This window comes from Epinephelus fuscoguttatus, linkage group LG12 (assembly GCF_011397635.1).
Source record: "Epinephelus fuscoguttatus linkage group LG12, E.fuscoguttatus.final_Chr_v1".
Lineage (NCBI taxonomy): Eukaryota > Metazoa > Chordata > Actinopteri > Perciformes > Serranidae > Epinephelus > Epinephelus fuscoguttatus.
In genome coordinates, this window is record NC_064763.1 from 3,755,122 (window position 1) to 3,769,274 (window position 14,153).

General features: G+C 47.4%; 1 protein-coding gene across 1 annotated transcript in view; it reads left to right on the plus strand.

The window, feature by feature from the left end:
- Positions 1-14,153, plus strand: part of LOC125897965 (spectrin beta chain, non-erythrocytic 4-like) — a 63,752-nt gene that overhangs the window by 44,168 nt on the left and 5,431 nt on the right. Inside the window, exons 3-4 of the mRNA XM_049591528.1 lie at positions 13,594-13,827; positions 14,041-14,130. Of these exons, the coding sequence (XP_049447485.1) occupies positions 13,594-13,827; positions 14,041-14,130 (324 nt within the window). The remainder of the gene's footprint in view (positions 1-13,593; positions 13,828-14,040; positions 14,131-14,153) is intronic.

Sequence of the window (14,153 nt, forward strand, 5' to 3'; positions counted from 1 at the left end):
ACTCTGAGGTGGTCTGCCATCAATCCCAAGTGAAATTTGTCTGTGGAAACAAGCCGTTTAGTGGGAAAACTCCTATGACAATTGTGAGGGCTTTATTTTTGAAATTCAACTACAGAATGTCCTATGATTGTCTGAGTGATACTCTGAGTAGGTGTACTGTCATGTTGTCTTTGGAAATGAGTTTGACTAACACAACAGATGCTGTCGTCATCTGCAAATGAAGGCATTGTCTCAGAGCGGGAATGACCGGGGGTGGCAACGGCAGTTTGAGCAGGGGTCTTGGCATCATCAACCTTGAGCACCTGCCCACTCTTATCACAGGCGATAATCCCACCAGTGATCCTGCTACTGGTGTCTTCAGCTCTTGGCAGGCTTCACAGGGAGGTGGCTGCTGAACACTGCTCTCTGCCTGGCTCATGCCGAGGCACTCGAAACAGCAGCCATTAAGGTCTGTCCCGGTCGGAGAGGCTGGGACATGATGGGCATTGAAGAGGGTTTTATTTATTTATTTAACCTTTATTTAACCAGATAAAAGACCCATTGAGATCAAGACTTCTTTCACAAGGGTAACCTGGCCAAGAAAGGCAGCAGCACACGTCATAATAAATACTACAAATGTAAAGACAGATAAAAAGATACAAACACTGAAATATAGAAATCTAAACAATTTGACAAATAAAGTGTAGGAGTTATGGTTTCAATAACAGCTTAAGAACATAAGCACTGTTTGATAGATTCCCGTTCTCGGTCTTTTAGGATAGCGCAAAAAGCTTCAGGTGAAATAACTTCTGGTAATTTTAGTTCAGATTGGAGAGTATTCCAGGCAGATGGGGCAGAGAAACTGAATGCTTTTTTTCCAATTTCAGTCCGAACACAAGGAGCAGACAGGTGCAAAATGTTATTAGATTGTAAGGCATAATGGCTGTTAGTTCTCTGAAGAAAAGTGCATAAATAGGCAGGAACCAAGCCAAGAAGAGCTTTATAAATCAGAGTCATCCAGTGTGTATACCTTCGTACATTCAAGGAGGGCAAACCAGCTTTAGCATACAGTTCACAGTGGTGGGTGAGGCGGCTGCAACCAGTAATAAACCTCAGAGCACAGTGACAGACCAGAATCAAAGACTGTAGACAGCTGGTTGAAGCACACATATACACAACATCGCCATAAACAAGTACAGGCAGAAAAGTAGCCGGTATCAGAAGCTTCTGTACCCTGGAAATCCAGACTTCTCGCAAGATCACAATTTGAAGTTGCTCAGCGAGTCACTCTGGCAATCAGTAATGATGCTCATTACCCATGCCGTTGGAGCAGAGCTGCACCAATCACACTGGTGTATCTGATATAGGAACACCAGTTGTTTGAAACAGCTTTGGCCACTACAATGAACAAGTTAGACTTGGCTTTTTCTCTAAAAGAGGAACAGAAGACGGGAAGAAGGACGTTTTTGCTGTTTTGCCAGTAGTCTAATCTACCAGTTAGCTCCGCTGGTAGCGCTCTGGATACATCACCCCGTGTATTGTTCTGATTGTTCCTAGTGTTATCCAATTGCGTGCAGTGATATTTTCAAATGCATGCTTGGTGCCACCCCTCGAGTTGGGCCATTTGCATTACTCATAGCCAGACACTAAATCTTTCTAGATTTGGGTCTGGATTTCCAGGCTAAAGCTTCTAGCTCTGAGGGAAAAACATGACTTATTTCTGTAATAGAAACCAAGTTTCACCCTTAATTTGGTGACCAAATTTCTAATGTGAGCTTTAAATGAAAGCCCCCCCCAATCAATAATTAAGCCATGTTAACTTGTGACTATCTCAAAAGCTTTACCTTGAGCAGTTCTAATTAAGGGGATATTCTCCGGGAGAATAGATGAATTAGAAAAGAGCGTTACTTTGGATTTTTCAGCATTTAAAACCAGTTTCAGTTGTTTAAGACGAATCTGCACTACATTCAAAGGGGACTGCAAGAATTCAAATGCCTGTGTAATCGAATGTGAACAGCAATAAATTACAGTATCATCCGCATAAAAATGATACAAGGCATTTGACAAGTTTGCGCACAGATCATTAATGTAAATCGTGAACAAAATGGGTCCTAAGACTGAGCCTTGAGGTACGCCTTTTATGACCTCAAGAAAGGTGGAACTAACTCCAGCCATCTGAACACATTGCGTTCTTGTAACGGGTATGGTTTGGACCCAAAGCAGTACAACAGAGAATGGGAACAGTTGGTAATGACTTTTATTGTCACCACAGCAAACAGGGAGCGGAGCAGAATGAGTCAATTCAGTGCACAGTTTGTTCTTCGGGCAGAGTGCCCTCACACAGTCTCCGAGGCTCAAACGTGGCGGAAGGATTTGGCTCATCCGGCCGCGGAACTGAGGGGAAGCACCAAAGCCCCTGGACCCGAACAGTTCAGTTCAGAGTCCGTAGCCTGAAGAACCAGCCGATCGTACAGAGGTGCCGATGAGGAGAGAGCAGAGGAGCAGTTGGAGACAGGTGAGGGGGTCGAAGCCAGGTGAGCAGTCCGCGGAGGCAGAACATGTGGTCAGAGACGGAAGGCAGGTGAGTTTACCAGAAGGCAGGCGAGGAGAGCAGGTCGGGGACAGGCAGAGTCGGCAATGGGTGATCAGGCAGGAGAAGAACGCTGGAAAGTCTTGCATAATGCTGAAGAACAGTCTGGCAACTGGTGAGTGTGGGACTGAGGCTTTTATGCTGGCTTGATTGCTGGGGATGAGCTGCAGGTGTGGGTGATCAGGAGAGTGAGAATGACCCCTCGTCTTCCTCTTCCACACCAGATGTCTCGGATGCAGGAGAGGACTGGGGGTCAGCGTTGGCGCCCCCTCCCACAGAGGCAACGTTGGAAGGCTGGTCAGGGTGCTGGCGATGGAACTCCCGAATGAGCCGCGCATCCAGGATCTGGCGAGCCGTGATCCGTGACCTCTCCTCCGGACCACATCCCTCCCAGTCAACGAGGTATTGAAGGCCCCTTCCATGACGACGAGAGCGCAGCAGGCGGTGAACCGTGAAGGCAGGCGCCCTGTCAATGATTCAGGGAGGTGGTGGTGGCTGGGAGGCAGGCAGTAATGGACTCTCCCGAAATGGCTTGACCTTTGAGACATGGAAAGTAGGGTCGATCCACATGGTGCGGGGCAGCTTGAGCCGAACAGCCACGGGGTTGATAACCTTCTTGATGGGAAACAGACCGAAGAACTTGGGAGCCAGCTTCTTAGATTCCACCCTCAGTGGAAGATCCCGGGTCGACAGCCACACTTTCTGGCCCACCTGGTAAGGGGGAGCCTGGGAGCGATGGTGGTTGGCAGCTGTCGAGTACCGGTCTGCGGCTCGAAGGAGCGCGGACCTGGCCTGGGCAGGAAACGGGAGGCTGGAAGCCGTAGGCGCACTGAAAGGGGGAGAGCCCTGTGGCGGAGCTGGTAAGGGTATTGTGGGCGTATTCTACCCACAAAAGCTACTTGGACCAGGTCGAGGGGTGCTTGGAAGCCATGCAGTAGAGCGCCGTCTCCATCTCCTGGTTCAGCCTCTTGGACTGGCCGTTAGACTGGGGATGGAACCCAGAGGACAGGCTGGTGGAGGCTCCAATAAGGTGGCAGAAGTCTCTCCAGAATACCGAGGTAAAATGGGGGCCTTGATCCAACACCACATCTGATGGGAGGCCGTGGAGCCGGAACACGTGCAAGACCAGTTCTGCAGTCTCTTTGGCTGACAGGAGCTTGGGGAGGGGCACGAAGTGAGCCATCTTACTGAAACGGTCCACCACTGTCAAGACGGCGGTGTAAACTGACAGTGACAGCCCAGTAACAAAGTCCAACGAGATGTGGGACCAGGGTCGATGAGGCACAGGCAGAGGTTGCAGGTAACCGGCAGGGGCCCGTTGAGGAGCCTTATTCTGGTTGCAGACCGGGCAGGCGTTAACAAAGTCCCTGGTGTCCTCCTCCAGCGTGGCCCACCAGAACCATCATTGCAGGACCTCCTTAGTTCGCTGAATCCCAGGGTGGCAGGTGAGCCGGGAACCGTGGGCCCACTGCAGGACGTCTGACCTCAAGTCCTGAGGGACAAACAGCCGGTCTTGAGGACAAGAACTGGGCCCCGGCTGGTCCTCCAAGGCAGCCTTCACCTGCTCCTCCACCTCCCAGGTAAGTGCAGCCATCAGGTGGGAAGCGGGAAGGATAGTGTCCGGTCTAGAGGTGTTCTCCTCTCCGACCATGAACTGGCATGACAGGGTGTCCGGTTTGATGTTGCGGGAGCCTGGCCGGTAGCAGAGGGAGAAATTGAACCTGGCGAAGAACAGTGCCCACCTGGCCTGAGTTCAGTCTCTTAACTGAGCAGATATATTCCAGGTTCTTATGATCTGTCCATATGAGGAAGGGGGACTTGGTTCCTTCCAATCAGTGGCGCCACTCCTTCAACGGCAGCTTCACCGCCAACAGTTCTCGGTTGCCGATGTCGTAGTTCCTCTCTGCCGGGGACAGACGCCTGGAGAAGAAGGCGCAGGGGTGCAGTTTCTGGTCCTCTGCAGAGCGTTGGGAGAGGATGGCCCCCACCCCCACATCGGAAGTGTCCACCTCCACTACGAACTGTCTATCGGGGTCGGGGACCAGGAGAATGGGAGCCGAGCTGACCCGACACTTCAGGTGCTGAAACGCCTCCTCGGCGGCCTGGGTCCACTGAAAAGGTACCTTGGAGGAGGTGAGAGCGGTAAGTGGTGCAGCCACAGTGCTGTATCCCCGGATGAACCTTCGGTAGAAGTTGGCGAACCACAGGAACCATTGCAACTGCTTACGAGAATTGGGAACGGGCCAGGAGGCGACGGCGGAGACCTTGGTGGGGTCCATCTCCATGCAGTTCTGGCCAATGATGTACCCCAGGAAGGAGACGGAGGAGACATGGAACTCGCACTTCTCTGCTTTGACAAACAGGAAGTTCTCTAGCAGGCATTGCAAGACAGAATGGACATGGTGTATGTGTTCCTGCTTTGACCGGGAGAAGATCCGAATATCGTCTAGGTAGACGAACACGTACTTATTGAGCATGTCCCTTAAAATGTTGTTGATGAGGACCTGGAAAACGGCCGAGGCATTGGTGAGACCGAATGGCATCACCAGGTACTCATAGTGTCCAGTGGGTGTGTTAAAGGCCGTCTTCCACTCGTCGCCCTCACAAATCCGAACCAGATGATAGGCGTTGCGGAGGTCCAGCTTGGTGTAGATGGTGGTCCCTTGGAGCAGCTTGAAAGCTGAGGGGATGAGGGGGAGAGGATAATGGTTCTTAACTGTGATGTCGTTCAGACCTCTGTAGTAGATGCAAGGTCTCAGGGAGCTGTCCTTCTTGTCGACGAAGAAGAACCCCGCACCGGCAGGAGATGAGGAAGGACGGATGATCCCGGCAGCCAAGGCGTCGCTGATGTAAGCCTCCATGGCCTCCCTTTCAGGTGCGGAAAGGGAGTAGAGGTGACCCTTGGGAGGTGTGGTGCCAGGCAGGAGATCGATGGTGCAGTTGTAGGGCCGATGGGGGGGCAAAGAGGTGGCCCTCGCCCTGCTGAACACCTCTCGGAAGTCGTAGTAGTCAGGGGGTACTTTGGAAAGGTCGGAGGATGAACCGGGACTGGCAGGCGGCGTGGGTGCAACTGCCTGTCTGAGGCAGAGCTGATGACAGGAGGAGCTCCACCCCAGAATAGACCCCGTAGACCAGTCAATGTGGGGGTTATGGCGGTGAAGCCAGGGGTAACCAAGGATCAATGGAAGACTGGGAGACCTCAGGAAGTGGAAATGAATGGTCTTATGGTGGGTGCTGGACAGGAGCATGGGGATGGGCATGGTTTGATGGGTGACGGTCCCCAGGAGATGGCCATCCAGAACGCTGGCCGGCACTTGATGGGACAGGGGAACCTGATCGATATCCAGCTGATGGGCGAGTTCCTCGTCGATCAGGTTAACATCCGCCCCAGAGTCAATGAAGGTGGCGAGGGTGTGGGAACCCCCTGCCAGCAGGAGCTGGGCGTGAAACAGTGGTCTCGGGTTGGGGGCAGAGTCCTGGGACCGGCTCAGCAGGATGCCCCTCTTCACTGCTGAGCCCTCCCTTTTACTGGGCACCGGGAGATGAAGTGACCGGCCTGGCCACAGTAGAGACAGAGATTCCTTCGGCGTCGCCGCTCCTGCTCCTCAGGCGTCAGACTGGTGCACCCCACCTGCATGGGCTCCACCCTCCCATGTGTGGGTTCGGAGAGAGGGACGTGGGCAGTTGGCAACCCATGCTGGTGGGCGGATGGCCAACGGTCTGCTCTCTCTCGGCGTAGCTCCCTTCTCCTCGCCAGAATATGCCTGTCTAGCCTCGTAGTCAGCTTGATGAGTCCATCAAGAGAAGCTGGGAGGTCAAATGAGACCAGCTCGTCCTCGATGTAAGGTGCTAGTCCACTGAGGAAGGCGTTGCACTGGGCCGCAGCATTCCACTCGCTGAGTCGGGCCTGGGTTCGGAAGTCGATAGCGTAGTCGGCTACTGCCCGTTCCCCCTGCTTCTGGCTCATGAGTCCCCCAGTGGCATCAGGACCCAGCAAAACGGGTCCAAACACCTTGCGTAGTTCTGCTGCGAAGGTCTGGAATGAGGCGCAGGCTGGCGTGACTCTCTCTCACTCTGCCGTTCCCCACAGATGTGCTCTGCCAGTGAGGTGGTTGAGGAGATAGCAGAGGAGCAGTCAGCGACAGGTGAGGGGGTCGAAGCCAGGTGAGCAGTCCGCAGAGGCAGAACACGTGGTCAGAGACGGAAGGCAGGTGAGTTTACCAAAAGGCAGGCGAGGAGAGCAGGTCGGGGACAGGCAGAGTCAGCAAAGGGTGATCAGGCAGGAGAAGAACGCTGGAAAATCTTGCATAATGCTGAAGAACAGTCTGACAACTGGTGAGTTTGGGACTGAGGCTTTTATGCTGGCTTGATTGCTGGGGATGAGCTGCAGGTGTGGGTGATCAGGAGAGTGAAAGCAGGTGTGGCTGATCAGGAGAGTGAAGCAGAGGGAGGGAGAGTGGAAAATCACTGCAGCAGAGTGACAGGAGGGGAATGGGAGACAGAGACTGTGACAGTTCTACTTGCCAAATAGTCTGTAAACCAAGTGGCTGCTTGTTTGGAGATGCCAATATTGAGGAGAATTTTCAACAAAAGACTGTGGTCCAGTTAGTGTTGCTTTCGTCAATGAAAAGTATGACTAAATATCGTCATCAACGAACCTTTATCACGTGGCGAAAACGAGACAAGACGCAACGTAAATGGTGGTCATGTGACGATAACTATAATTAAATATATAATGCAATATTGTTAACGAATAAAAATGAGACTAAATGTGGTTTACAAAATAAAACCTCTGCTAAAATGTCTCTTCATTTTCGTTGACCAAAACGAGACGAGCCGAAATAGATATAATAGTAATAATCTTTAGTCGTGTTATTATTATTATTTTGCAGTATTTCTGTTTCCTAGGCTGCGCGTCGCACTGCACAGACGGATTACAGCCGTGACGATATACAGTACAACATCACTCGCTCTCATGCGATATTGCTTTTATACATGGACCGCAGAACGCATCTGAACAAAGGGGGGCCATAATTTCAAGTCACGCGGAGGGGGTGGGGGGCATATGCATTGAAACAGACAATATAACTGATGTTGCGGAGCACTTTTTTTATTCCAACGCCACACAGTCACATCTACAGTACACGCATGAACACGAACACATGCTTGCTCAGATTAACCCTCTGATCCCATTCTAACATTCACATACAACAGGCCAAGCCTATTTATACATAAACGCACAGATGAGGCCACAGCGGAAGCTGGAGTAATTTGATCATTTTGTTTTTTCTGTTTACTTGAAGAAAATCAGATATCGACTTCTGTCTCTTCATTTTCCCAGATGCAGCCAGCGCAGGTGCCCCCCGTTAGCTCGCGACGCTCATGCATGACGTATTGATAAACAATGCACTTGATAGGCACACTGATATCAAATCAATATGCAGCAGTCAGTGGGAGTTTTTTTTTTTATCGGCAGCAGTTGGTGAGAGTGAGTGAAGGTGTGTGGTGACTTGGCTCGTAAAAACACAGATAAGCTACAACTTAGGCTTTTATTCATATAAAATAGTTTGTCAGAGTAGAGCCCTGCGCGGGACTGTTTTCTTCATCACGCTCCTGCCTGCTCCGCTGAATTTCTGACCATTACCGCCTGCAACCGCAACGTGTGTGTTACACTCCCACCCGCTCCCGCAATGTGTATGTCCACTCCCGCAAAACTCTGAGAATTTATGCCCGCACAATAATAGAGATGCATTGATTTTGTGTCTTCTCCGATCCCGCAGGAGAAAACACGTCATTTTATAGGCTATTAATAAAGAGATTCATGGGGTTGTTTGTTTCTCTGGCCTGCATGTCTTTTGACGCACTGGTCAAGAATAGCGCTCCTATTTCGTTGTTTTCATTTAGTTTTTAATGAAATAAAGGCTGTTTCATATTCTATTCTCCTCCTCTGTATTTATTTAGGCTATTTTTCTACCTTTATATAATCACGCAGTGATTGAGGTTAAGGCAAGCCTGGCGCCAAAATGAAGTTACTGAGGGGGTGGTTAAAAATTACAAGGGGGCAAATCTTTATTATGCAACATAGGTTCACACAGTGAGTTATAAAGAGCGCACAGAGGTGCGTAATAGTCGCTCGCAATGAGAGCTTGTCGCCGGTGAAACACAATAAACTACACATCTTCTTTCATGTTTGTCTCATGACAGATGGAGCTGACAGACAGACAGACAGACAGACAGGTGGAGCAAGCAGCAAATTGGTATGAAAGCTGGTTCAGGGCATATTCGTCCATTTATGAATAAATATGGAGTGGAAACGCTCATGCATGTGCACCAAGTTCTTGTGTTGACATCCCGTCGCTAGGCTACATCTTCTTCTTATTATTATTTTTCTTCTTCTTCTACTGTTTAATGGTGGTTGGCAAACAGCCACCAACTGGTGGAGTGTGGATCAAAATGACTATTACTATTTGCGTTGGGTCCCGCCAGGTCCCAATGCAGCCCTTTATGTCAGAGTACAAAAGTTACCCGGGCCATGGCCCCCCTGGCCTCCCCGGTTCCACGGTCTATGCTTTTATACAACAGTTCAACAACAGCTTAAACAGCAATGCTGAGTAAGGAAATGTTAACAAAAAGTAATGGAACAGAAGTATGTTATGTAGCTCCGTGATCCCCCAGTCTGTTGCCAGGCAACGCAGCACACACGCCAGGAACTCACAAGCTACTTTGTATTTACATTGATCTGCAACTGTGTAACTTCATCCAGTTTGGCTGATGAAAAGTTGGCAAACCCGGATGTTGGCCAGCCGGATTCAGCTTCCACTCTCCCTCATCCTCATCAGTACCTCATCAGATGATCATTGATAATTCCTGACCATGTTTGCTTCATTTTTGTTCCTCTCCAGTTTGTTGAGGTCGGCTGATGTTACACAAACACACCTGGAGGTCTGCACAGAAGAGTCCTGGCTTTCCTTTTCCTCGTCCTCTCCTGACGACCACTCATAATTTAATTCAAATGAAATTTTGGGGAAAATATCCATCTTCTTGGTGTAACGCTATAGTGTCCGTTTGTGTCAATGTAGCGAGTGTGACAGCTGGTTAATTAACGGTTGTATTTATATTTATTACATGGCTCTATTAAATGCTGTATTCTGATAGGTCATTTGCGGCATTCAGAGGTCTGATAATACTGTGTAATGACCGTTGCTATGTAGGCCAGCATTGCTAGGGACGCTTCCCTGACAAGGAGATTCAGCCATTGCCGGCAGGGCAGGGTGCGCGTCGGGGTTCTATTTCCCTGTCGGGAGTTATTTTCCCAGTATTCACTGGCCCATTATACATTATCCCTTACTTATAACACCTGTGAGCGGAGAGATTTTACTGTTACAAGTCCCAGTGATGTTATGGTGCGTCGTGTTTTCACAACCTGTAACCCGTGAAAGTGCACTGGAACGGCAGTCAAACCTGTAACTTCCCACCCATGAACTCGTACCAAATTGGTGTACTCCCAGTTCCGACCTCTGATGTCACATAACCCACAAACAAATGTGGCAGCCCCTGTGAATTCGGTGATGCTGCATCTGCTACATGGTGAGAAATAGACTTCAGGACAATGTAAAATAAATTTGCACGTTGCAATCATAATATGATAACATAATATGTTCAACATTAAACAGGAAGTAACTGGCAGTTTGCCGTAAATTTCCTGGAACACTACAAAGTCATAACTTGTGACTTGAAGTCAATCAATCAATCAGTCAATTTTATTTATAAAGCCCAATATCACAAATCACAATTTGCCTCACAGGGCTTTACAGCATACAACATTTCTCTGTCCTTATGACCCTCGCAGCGGATAAGGAAAAACTCCCCCAAAAAAACTCTTTAACAGGGAAAAAAAAACTGTAGAAACCTCAGGAAGAGCAACTTAGGAGGGATCCCTCTTCCAGGACGGACAGACGTGCAATAGATGTCGTACAGAACAGATCAGCATAACAAATTAACAGTAATCCACATGACACAATGAGACACAGAGAGAGAGAGAGAAAGAGAGAGAGAGAGAGATGCAGGTAATGACAGTAGCTTACAACAACATTGTTGAAAGTAATAATATTATAGTTATAGTGTGGTACAATATGTTGAAAGTATGGATTAATATCTGGCAGTATACATGTGTGACAATAATCATATGTGTATAATAACTTTAGAAGTATGACTAATGACTAATGATGGCAGCAGCAGCAGGAGGCATCTGGCAGGACCACGGCAGCAGCACAACCACACACGTCACGCTGTCCAGGCACCGTTGCGATATGAGTTAATCTGAGAGACAGTGGAGCACAAAGGCTCCGGAGAGCCTCGTAAGCCACGACTCGTAAGTCGTGACTTACGACTTCAGAATCCTGCCTGGAATGCACCATTATACTCTATATCAGCACTCACGGAATGCCTCTCATCCAATCAAATTACTTGGTCGGAACTAACTGTTGTATGAATAAATATATATTTAGCTCTAACTAGGAGCTAATTTAGAAAAGAAAATTTTGGTTTGGTTATACTATACTAGGTACTTATACTATATTGACTGGGTATAACAGAATTGCATTACGAAAAAGAGACTAAAATACAATTTTCATTGAATAAAACTAGACTAAAATGTCATCAGTTTTCGTCGACTAAAACGAGACGAAAATAGTCATGGATTATTCTGACTAAAATAAGACTAAAATGCTCAGACTTTTAGTGGACTGAAACTTGACTAGACAAAAAAGAGTATGAACGTGACTAAAACTAATAAAAACTAAAATGACAGTTTGACACAAAGACTAGACCAAAACTAAAATTAAAACAGGCCGCCAAAAACAACACTAGGTCCAGTGTCAATTGCCTTGGACAAGTCAATGAACAGGGCAGCACAAAACTTTTTAGAGTCCAATGCCTCAAACACATCATTAAAAACTTTTAGGGCAGCAGTAGCAGTGCTATGCTGCTTCCTAAAAACTGACTGAAGTGGGTTTAGAATGTTGTTTGATTTAAAAAAATCCTTCAGTTTTTCAAATACTTTTGCCAAAATACAGAATTTTGAGATAGGCCTGTTATTATTCACAGTTGATGGTTCACCTCCTTTTAGCAGTGGGAGGACAAAAGCAGATTTCCAGACTTTAGGTAGTTTGTTTGTGTTGAGGCTTAGATTAAAAATACAAGTTAGAGGCTTAGCAATTAAGTCAGCAGCCAGCTTTAGAAAAAGTGGATCCAAATTATCAGGACCAGCTGATTTTTTGGAGTCCAACTTTTTTAATGCACTACGAACCTCCTAGAAGCAGTGACACCCTGGAGAAAGCTGGTCAGTGGGCAACTCACCAATCACTCAAATCAAATCAAATAAGATCAAATCAAATCAAACTTTATTTATAAAGTGCCTTTCATACAATTATGCAGCCCAAAGAGCTTCACAGAGCAGGAATAAAACAGCACAGAAAGAGTACCAAGTAAATAGCTAGACATTACAATCGTAAACGGTAAAATATTTAGAATAAATAACATTTAAAAGAACAAATAAACACAAGGGGAAAGAAAACGTAGAAAATGCCAAAAACAAGATTTAAAAACAGAGGCAATAAATGACGAGGCACCATTAAGTGAAAGTCAAGCTAAAAAGAGTAAAAGTAAAATAAAGTAAAGTAGGTAAACATAAAAGCTAAGCTAATGTCTTAAGGTTTCTGAGGAACATCCACTGAGGTGGAGTTCCTCAGATACTCAGGTAGACCTTGGGCCACAGAGGCTGATTCCCCATGGATTTTTGTTGAAATCCTTGGGATGACCAGCATACTAGCAATAGAGGATCTGAGGGACCTATACTGTGGGCGCACATGTAATTGAGTAGGCACGTCCTGATTGGCCAGCTACGTTTATGCAAAATTCAGTGGGCGAATGCGTGCTCATGATTGGAGGAGAGTATTACTCATACAGTCCAGTCGAGGGCAGAGCCTGTGTGACATAGAACTGCATCCTGCTTATAAATTGGCTCTATAACTCTAGTGGAGTAGAAGAAATATAAAGTATAACAACATGGAAATACTGAAGTAAAGTACAAGTGTCTCAAAATTGAACTTAGTTGTTGATTAAATGTGTTTAGTGTCTACCCCTGGGCTTCAGTTGTTTTTTTTTTTTGTTTTTTTTGGGTTTTTTTTTACCAGTTTGGCTTTGTCTACAGCCTGTGTTATTTCACTCAAACAAAAAGATCAATTTGCAGTATGATATTTGGCATTATGGCTCTGTTCTCGGGCCCCTCTGCCTTTCCTAAGGTCTACGCAGGAAGCCTGAGACAGAGAGTGCAAACCTCCCTGCCCTTCCATGTGTTTACATTTAAAGCCTAAGGCAGGCAGAGCAGCAGCAAAGACCTCCAGGCAACAGAACAGAGTGAACATCAATGACAAGAAGAAATGACATTGATAGGCCTAAGTTAAACACAACATGAAAAGGAGGAGCTGGGGTGGAGGCAGGTTGCAAAGCGATGAGATTTGCCAATTGGTTGCGTCAAAAGGAATCGTGTGATCTATCAGCTGACTCCATCCCATCAATCAGCTGATCCATCAGTTGATTGGGCTACTTGAGATCAGCTGATGTAGCTAGAATGTGAGCTGAGCTTGACATTGTGTCCTCCCTAAACTAACACTATGCTGAATTTCTCCCTCCGCAGCTTTGCCAATGTTAGATGTTTGTAAAATGAAAACTCTCTGATCTGCGACTGTGTAGCTAATGTTTTTGACAGACTGCATACTTCAGCTCACTGTTTTTTATGTAATTTTCCCCAGCTCTGATATGTGCCCACAGAGGTCGCTATTGTGGTCTGCTCCTAAGCATGAGGTTCAGTGGCATTAAAAAATGCACCATATGCTTTTCTTACTTAAAGTGAGGCGGTCCATTATATAACCCTAAAACACTGTGAAAGGGAAACAGCTAATGTGCTGTGTTTGTCCATCCCTCGTATGACTGTATGTATGACCTTCTCCTCCCCTCCGGTGCAGGCGATGGAGTCTCAGATAGGGGACTTTTACAAGGATGTGGGAGACCTGGGAAGCTTGCAGGGGGTCTGCCTACCCCAGCGAGGGCTGATGGGTGATGACAGGGAAGGCAGCGAGCAGTCAGGCGGTGTAGAGACCCGCATTGTCCGCCTCATTGAGCCCCTGAAGGAGAGACGCCGCATCCTGTTAGCTTCCAAAGAGATGCATCAAGTCGCCCAGGACCTGGAGGATGAGATAGTGAGTACACACTTCGTCTCTGAGTTCCCATTGTTTGCTTCCATATCTTTTCTCTTCCATGTATACTGCTTTTAATTCCCTTTTCTTCATCCGTCAGTGTTTGTATATTAAGATGTATGATCAGAATCAGGAATTTCATGGAATTATACTTCATACAGAGCTTTACATAAACATTCTGAAAAATGTAATGACCATACTGTGGTTACTTGATAGCTGTGGATTCAGGAGAGGCTTCCCTTGGCCTCCTGTAAGGATTACGGGAATAACCTCCAGAGTGTACAGCAGCACGTAAAAAAGAACCAGGTACGTGTCAAAGATGATGTTTG